At 43.4% G+C, this 9,013-nt stretch overlaps 1 protein-coding gene across 2 annotated transcripts in view; it reads left to right on the top strand.

Annotated features, from left to right (window-relative positions):
• The window catches only part of Shtn1 (shootin 1), a 105,406-nt gene that overhangs the window by 32,799 nt on the left and 63,594 nt on the right, over nucleotides 1–9,013 (top strand). For both annotated transcript variants that reach the window (XR_003377318.1, XM_026781718.1), the window contains exons 4-5: nucleotides 3,568–3,662; nucleotides 7,916–8,084. Coding sequence is in view for 1 of the 2 variants with exons in the window: in XM_026781718.1 (XP_026637519.1) it covers nucleotides 3,568–3,662; nucleotides 7,916–8,084 (264 nt within the window). In the remaining variant the exon portion in view is untranslated. The remainder of the gene's footprint in view (nucleotides 1–3,567; nucleotides 3,663–7,915; nucleotides 8,085–9,013) is intronic.

Raw genomic sequence — 9,013 nt, 5'->3', positions numbered from 1 at the left:
CCTCCTCCTCCTCCTCCTCCTCCTCCTTCTTCTTCCTTTTTCCTGAGACAGGCTCTCACTGTGTAGTCCTAGCCAACCAGGAACATACTGTGTAGACCTGGCTGGCCTAAACTCAGAGATCAGCCTGCATCTGCCTCCTGACTGCTGGAGTTGAAGATGTCTATCACTGGTCCCTGCTGGCCTAGTTTTTCTTTATTAAACATTGTATTATACAAAAATGGAATATCGTAGGTGAAGTGTCCGATAGTCATAGATAAAAGTTCCAATTATTAAATGAATAGCTAAAGATTTTTTTAAAGGATTCTTAGAAAAGGACAAATAAGGCCAGGCCAGATTGCTCAGTGGATGAAGGTGCCTGCCTGCCTCCAAGCCCAATGACCTGAGTTCAATTCCCGGGACCTCCATGGCAGGAGAGAGCCAACGGCAGCAGGTTGTCCTCTGACCTCCACACTGTGCTGTGGTTGCACACACACAAACATACACACACACACACACACACACACACACACACACACACACACATATATAACAAAATTAAAACAAAAGCACAAAGTCAGAACTACCTCTTGTTTTCTGTCATGTGGCCTGAGGTTTGGATTTGGAAAGGATCCCCTCCTTTTAGTAGATATAAATGGCCCTTGTTGCATATTCTCTGAACCAGGGGTACAATTGATAAACAGATCTCTGTGCTATCAGTTTGCATTGAAGGGGGTGTCTGAAACTAAAAATTGTAGCACAGTTTAAAATGTGCTGCTGCTCCCCTCCCGGGAGAGGGATGCCCCTCCCCCGCCAGACAGAGTGTGCCCGCTGTCTGAAGAAGCAAGGTAAACCACAGGACAGTGTTTTACAAAATGTTCAGAAAATACGGGCTGCTCCTCCTTGTTATGTTTTGCTAGGCCTAAGCCTCTCGACTACAGAAAGATTTTTTTCCTTACTTTCATGAGCAAGAATGTTATTGAATAAAAAAGTCAAATTCCTATGAAAAATGCAGAGTGTTTATGTTTTTGTTATGAGACTAGAAATACCAGATTGTGGCAGGAGATGTCAAGTAGTTAAGGCTAAAAAAATTCAAAGTAATATTTGATGTTGTAAAAATTGTATAGGTTTCTTTTCTCTTTCCTTCACGTTTTTTGAAGAACCTACCTTGTAAACATAGTGATAAAATGCCAGGAATATTAGGATTTTAAGGAAATAATAGAGCCTATTATTTAAACTACAATATAAAAGGCAATTACATTGATGAAGAGCTACATGGGCTTTGTGTGTGTGAATAAACTTGGCCCGTGTTCAGCTTCTATTTGTTTCTCTGGTATAAACACATATTGTGTGTGATTCCAGTTTAATGGGGACCCGTTTGTATGCCAAGCAGCTGCATTTTAGGACCTATTGCGTGATTTCATAGCTCTCTGGAAATTGGTTCTATTCAGGACAGGAGATAGAAGAGGACAAGGGGGGTAGTGTGAGGGGGGGAGCTTCAACACACAATCATTTCTTTTCAATTGGAGCCAGAAAGGTTGATGGCAACATGACCATTGTGTTATAATGATAAGACCACTAAGGCCTCTGTACCTCTCATCACGGCTTTCACTCCAGAGCAGATACAATTTAATTCACTGCTCCGTCAGCAATGCTGACACCATTATGCCGTCTGTCTCCACAGTTATAATCACTGTCCTCTGAGAAATGCGGCTGAAATGATCTTGAGCAGTCAAAGAAACTCTCAATTAAGGCTGCCACTTCCAATGTGTCAGATTGTGTCTTATGCACTTGGTACAATTTTCACCTCCAATCCTGTTTATTTACAATGTCTACCAGTAATTACGCTTAACGTGTCATTTAGTGAGGGGGGCCCCTGCCAAGCCAATTGTTGGGTGCTGCAGCACCATTGAGTGGGAGTTTCTCGAAGTCAATGCCATCAGCAGCTTTTAGGCCCCGATGGGATGCGGTAGTCGCGTTGATAATGCAAGTATCGCGCTCATCAAGTCATAATTAGATGCCACTCAAATGTGCCACTTGTAATAACAGTGTTGATTCATGTTTTTCTCGGTGACTGCAACTACTAATTAGTTAAGTGGTTTTTGGTTGGCCCGCATTTGCAACAGATTATTACCCCTGAAAAAATGTCAAGGTTAGAGATGTTTCTGGCCATTTAGTTCTGCTTTATGAATTTGAATATTAACATAATAAGAACTTTGGACAGACTTAGGAAGTAATACATTTTTTTGTATTTAATTTAGAAAGAAAAAATTTTCCCCCTGAGTTTAATCATAATTGCAGGTTAATTAAGCTTAAATGAAGCGCAAGTAATCTGTCTTTGTGTTAGATGAGCCCAGGGCTCTTTGCTAACTTTGTTGGGTTTCACATTTGGGTGTCCTTTAGTTTTTTTTTCTCCTTATGCCAAACAAATGGAAGTCAGTCTACATATGTAGAGTTAGGGTTGAGATTCTGAGATTTTTTTTTCTTCTGACTAGAAATGTGGGTGGGAAAATTCATATTTTTTTTTCTTGCTTAATCTTCAAAATATCATTCCAGGTCTGAATTAACATGTCTTTAAAAATCTCAATTTGCATAAAGCAGCAACCAAAAAAATCTAAAGATTAAAATAAATTTCAAGTGTTGGCAAAATACCAAGTAAAATTTGATTTTTCTTCTTCTCCTAATGGTACTTTATTTTGCGATAAAAAATTTATGAGTACCTGTTTTCTCATCACATGACTGATAAGTGTTGGCGCTACACTTTTCTGACCTGTAGTTGAAGAAATAACAGGAACTTTTTGTCATTATTGAAGATGAACATCACAACACTTAGCTAGTCATCCATGTTACTAAGCAGCTCATTTTTCATATTAGACCCACAAGTTATGTCTAGACTGACCAAAAGCTACCATGTGTCACTTTTTATTTATGAGAGCTTCTTTTGTTTACTTGAGTATATGTTTATTGCCATGGAAACAGCAGCATAAGAAACAAACACTTTAGAGGCAGGAGAGCCAGCTCAGTCAAGGTAACACACTTGCTGGGCAAGCACGAGGACCCACGTTTGATCTCCAGCACCCCACAAAAAGCCAGGTGTGGTGGTATGTGCCTGTAATCTCAGCGCTGGGGAGACAGTGACAAGGATCTCCCCTCCATTCACCAGACAGAGAACCTCACTCAATCAGCAAGCCCCAGGCCAGTGGGACACCCTGCACACCCTGCTTTATGAAAACAGGGTGGATAACGTTTGAGGAATGAATCCTAAAATTGGCCTGTGGCTTTCACATGCATGTACACACATATACACACAGATGAGAGAGACAGACATTCAGATGTCTGTCTTTTAAAGACAAAGTCTTATAAAATTTTACGTATGTAATAGTTGAAGTTTGTACTTTGTGTGTTTTTCTTTCTACATACATACATTAGATGAGATTTAGTCAAAGGCGGCTTCTGAGGAACTTTTAATCATGGCCAAAGGTCTAGCTTTGGGAAGAATTGAAGCATTCTTGGTCATGGGGCAGTGTGTGGGCTTCTGGAATAGTTGACTAATCTTTGAATGCTGAGCCTCTTTTTCCTCTTCATTCCTAGTTTCTCACATGGTCATAGAGGAAGTGAATTTCATGCAGAACCATCTTGAGATAGAGAAGACGTGTCGGGAGAGTGCTGAAGCCTTGGCAACAAAGGTGAGCTGTGTAAGCCAGAGCTGCGCTTGTTGGTCTTCTAAGGAGCTACGTTTCTCCTGCTCTGTTTCTAATTCTCTGCCCACTCATGTGCTCTGAGAGGGAGGCGTAAAGTCCCAGATCCTGCAGCATGATTCTGTAAGCACTGCCTGCATAGAAGCCCTTTTCTGATTATAAAAGCAGACTCGGTGTGTATTTGTGTATGTGTTGTGTGTATGTGGGTGCTTGTGAGTATATGTTTTATGTGTGTGTATTTGTGTGTGCTTGTGTGTCTGTGTGTGGGTGTTTGTGTCTGTAGTGTGGGTGGGTGCTTGTGTGTTGTGTGTGTTTGTGGGGGGGGTGCTTGTGTGTTTTGTTTGTGTGCGTGCGTGTGTGTATGGGTATGTGTGTGTTGTGTGTATGTTTGTGTAGTGGGGTGCTTGTGTGTATGTGTGTGTGTGTTTTGTGTGTGTGTGTGTGTTCTCAGCACTGTGCCCATCTGACCTGGGAGGAGCAGTCCGTGGGGCAGACTGCTAGGCTAGCCTTTCCCACCGCCTAGCCGTGTGGTTACACTGCTGCATGGACCTGGTGCTGCACACACAGCTCTGGGCATTTTCTGCTGGAGTCTGATGAGAGAGTCAGCCTGAGCCTTCCATTTCAGGTGGTTATTTGTGAAAGCAGAGGGAGGGCATGTGGAAGGTGACCTCCATTGCGCCACTGATTGCCTCTGGCTGATGATTTTACCAAGTGTGTAATTTTCTATATTCTGTCTCATCAGAATTACATTATTATTAAAGAATGTTTTTATCTCTGTCTTATGTATTTTGGGTAAAAAGCGTCCATCAGAAAATGGATTACAGCAATTTCCAACCAAATTTCATTAGTGATGCTGGTTGTGTCCCCCACCCCCCACTCCCATACCACTCACCTCCGAAGAAATACTTTGGATGTGACTGAAGTCATGCTACCGATAAATAAATAAATAAATGTATCTAATTTGTATGCATTAGCAGTGTGCTTGCTAACAGTGTCTGCTTAATTGTTTGCATAGTGACCTGTACTAGGATCCATAAGATACTGAATCAGAGCGTAACAAGAACCATGAATCTCCCTGTGCAACTTCTTTCCTGGTACTGGTCTAATGCATGCATAGTATTACGGGTTGCTGCTTTGAAAACACGGATAGAATGGGCACGCTTACATCGCTTTCAATCTTCCTAGCACTTCAGTCCCTGATCCTGGGTGCTCTTTTCATTCCTGTAGTGCTTTGGATGAGGTTGGTTTCCCCGAATCTTCTCCATGCCCAAGGGTGTCTCTGTGTTACATACATCCAGATGAGTATACCCCTGCCTCTTAGGACTGGCAGGGTGTATGGAAAGCAAGAGCTTCGGGTCAGCATGAGACAGCACACTTGTCTCATTTCTAGGTGCATCATTTGGGGCATATGAGACTCTGAGCAGGCTAGCTCTGCTCTCTGGTCATCCCTTCTGGGTGACAAGGTGGACAGAGGTTACAACATTTTACGGTGTAACTTCTTCAAGATGCTCTAAAATTGTTGGTCTAAACATAGCCTTCTTTAAACATTATTTTATCCCTTTTGTATTCTGTGTGTTTGCATATGTGTCTGTGTATATGCTTATATAGGTATGTGTGTGTACCCGTGTGTGTGCAGGCATGCCTGTGCACATGTGTCTGTGTATATGTTTATATAGGTGTGTGTGTGTATATGTGTGTGTGTGTGTACCCATGCGGGTACATGCATGGCTGTGCACATGTGTCTGTAACCCAGGGGTCAACTCTGAGCATTAGAGCATTTCCCTCTGTCACTTTTGCTCTCTCACGGAACCTGGAGCTGTTTTAGCTGCGCTGGCCTGCAGGTCCTCCACCTGCGTGTCTCCACCTCCCAGCACTGGAATCAGTCACGTTCCACTGTACCCGCTGTGTTACACATGTGCTGAGGACCAGAACTCCATTCTTTATGCGTTTACTGCTAGCACCTTGCCCAACAGCCCGTCCGTCTTCCCAGCAAGCCTCTTGTTTTAACAAGTGACTTTGGTGAGAGGCTTCATCCCTGTGAGCTGTAATTGTCTTTCTTCACTCGTCCGGGCTTTCTTAGAACTGTTCCATGGCGAGGTGTGGTGTAGGCATTAGTAGGTTGCAAAGCCGCCAGGTGACGGGTGGTTTATGTCTGCTCATCCGTCACTGTGCTCTCTGCCCCTAAGCCTCATCTTATAATAGGCCCCTTAGTGCACGACATTCTGATCCATAAGAAGTCTTTTCTAAAGTAGACACGTCGTTTGTTTTTGAGGATCTGTGACGAACTCTTGGGACCTGAAGAAAGAAAATTAAAAATGGAGCTAAGGGCCTAGAGTGATGACTCAGTGGCTAAGAGTGTGCTGCTCTTCCAGAGGACCCAAGTTCAACTCCCAGCACCCATATAGGCAGTTCATATAGAATCCCAGCTGCAGGGGGATTTATGGGAACATGTGTTCTCTGCACATACCCTCTAGACACATACACACAAAATTAAAAAAAAAAATAAAAAGAAAAGTTTTTATTGCTGTTGTTGCTTTTTCTTTGTTTAATTTTTTTTCTCAAGACAGGGTTTGTCTGTGTAGTCCTGGCTGTCCTGGATCTCACTCTGTAGACCAGGCTTGCCTTGAACTCACAAAGATCCACTTGCCTCCACCTCCCGAGTACCGGATTAAAGGTGTGCACCACCACCTGGCCAAATGGGACATTCTTATGGTACAATTTGACCTCGTCAATCTCTTACAAGTGTGGCTCCTCTGTTTTGCTAAGGTATGCAGGCGACGTTGGTAAGTGACCCTGTATTTGAAGCCGTCTGACCCACATCTATTTAGTTACCCCCTTCTCTGTGCACTGTGCCCAGTGTAACCACTGTGTAAACTTCTATATAGTAGCGAGTTCAGCTAGTGTGGGGTGAAGGCAGGTTTACTTTTGCCTTGGGATTTAGAGAATTTCAAATGAGTACACAGGATCACCTCTACAACCAGACCATGATGATGCTGGGATCTGTTCCCTAAGATGCATGAATTTGGACTCCTCAAATGTCTATGTATAATCCCTGAGATTTCATTTGTTTAAATCTTGTATTTTTCTTTCAGAGGATGAGAGCGGTCTGGGGCTCTGGGCTCCCTGCCTCTCTCTGTGTATTGCTTGCTTTAGGATTTTACTGCAGGATCCCTTCTACCCTCAGTCCTGTAGTGGAGAGTGGCTGGCATCACCTCTCATGGTCAGACATACAGAAACTCTTTTTTTTTCTCCAGCATCCATATTTCTAGAGAAAAGATCTGATTGGCTAACTGTGGTTTGTATGTACTATTTCTGGTTTATTAGCTGTGGCCAATGACATTGTCTTCCCACAGAACCGGGTGAACATAAAGGAAGGGGAGCTGGGAAAACAGACCTGTATTTGATATTCTCAGCACAACATCAAATAGAAAATTTGCTTGAAATAAAGTGATTTATATTGACTATTAGGAGCTAGAAATTCTGGTACTTTATCTAAATTCCTTATGTTTCTTTCTTCTTCATTTGTGTGTGCGTGTGTGTATGGTGTTCTATGAGTGTGGCTGTACTCATGCCATAGCCTGCATGTGTGTGTGTGTGCATGTGTGTGTGTATGTGTGTGTGTTCTTTGAACGTGGCTGTACTCACGCCATAGCCTGCATGTGTGTGCGTGTACATGTGTGTGTGTATGTGTTCTATGAACATGGCTGTACTCACACCATAGCCTGCATGTGTGTGTGTGTGTGCATGTACGTGTGTGTGTGTGTGTGTGTGTGTGTGTATGTGTTCTATGAACATGGCTGTACTCACGCTATAGCCTGCATGTGTATGTCAGAGGACAACTTTTGGGAACTGGTTCCCTTTGTTTTTACTGTGAGTTCTGGGGATGAACCGTAAAGGCCAGAAGAGGCTATCCGACCCCTGCAGCTGGGTACAGATTCTCAGGTTTAAGAACTTTTTCCCCCAACTCTCTCCAGCCCCCTCTGTATTTCTTAATGTTTAAAACCAGCATTTCCACTCACTGCCGCTGTAATCCAGGAATGAGACCTCACTTAAAGGAATAAACTTAATATTAAAACATGTAAGTAATTTATTTATTGACTGAATTTACCTGTTACATCCTATGTGAATGTCAATGCATATGTAGCACAAAAAAACACACGTAGTTCATTTATTGTTTACAAATCCAAGATACTCATTTGATGACTGGTAAAATCACCATTCTTTTCTATTTCATTTTTTAGCTAAACAAAGAGAATAAAACACTGAAAAGAATCAGCATGTTATACATGGCCAAACTGGGACCAGACGTCATAACAGAAGAGATCAACATTGACGATGACGACCCTGCCACCGACACGGACGGTGCAGTCGAGACTTGTGTATCCGTTCAGTGCCAGAAACAAATCAAAGGTGGGATTCCGCTGTTTCTGCCACGACAGGGCTTCAGGTCTCTGACGGCACAGCAGACTCTCAGGAGGAGCTTTGAAAACACATGGGGCTGGAGAGATGGCTCAGTGGGTCAGAGCACTTGCTAAGCAAGCATGAGGAGCCAAGTTCAAATTCCCAGCATCCATGTAAGAGCAGAACTGGGAGGTGTGGCCACAGGAGGATAACTGGGACTTGCTAGCCAGCCAGTCTAGCTAGGACAGCAGCGAGCTTCAGGCTTCCAGGCTTGGCACAGGCCCTGTTTGGGAGGGATGAGGCCTGGAATGAGAGGGCGGGACAAACTGACTTCCTCCTTGGCCTGTATACACGCATGAGCACACATACATCGTGCACATCCCCTGTATACACGCATGAGCACACAAACATCGTGCACATCCCCTGTATACACGCATGAGCACACATACATCGTGCATATCCCTGTATACACGCATGAGCACACATACATCGTGCACATACCCTGGAAGAATTTTCCAGAGTACTGTTGGCTGGGTCCTACACCAAAACTTCTGACTTAATTAGCCAGGGAAGCCAGGAGAGCTGAGTAAGAGTGTTGTTCCTCTCTTGCTTGGTGGGTTGCTTTCATGTTTGGAATGAGGCACCCTCAAAAGTGTGGCCTGGCTGGAAATGGGAGTCTCTGTAACTTTAAGAACTTGAATCATGGCTTCATTTTCATTTTTAAGATTTATTTTGTATGTATGAGTTTTTCACCCGCATGTATGTGTGTGTACCATGTGTGCAGTGTTATGACACACTGTGGTTGAAGCTTTCTCTCACTTTGCCGGCGGTATAGCCAGGAATATGGCGAGAGTGTATCATGTGTAAAGGGCAAAATTCAATGCCCAGCACCGAAGTGTGTGAGTGTGTGTGTGTGTGAGAGAGAGAGAGAGAGAGAG

This window comes from Microtus ochrogaster, chromosome 8 (genome assembly GCF_000317375.1).
Source record: "Microtus ochrogaster isolate Prairie Vole_2 chromosome 8, MicOch1.0, whole genome shotgun sequence".
Classification (NCBI taxonomy): Eukaryota; Metazoa; Chordata; class Mammalia; order Rodentia; family Cricetidae; genus Microtus; species Microtus ochrogaster.
The sequence above is the reverse complement of the archived record's forward strand: the minus strand, read 5'-3'. Positions and strand labels throughout refer to the sequence as shown.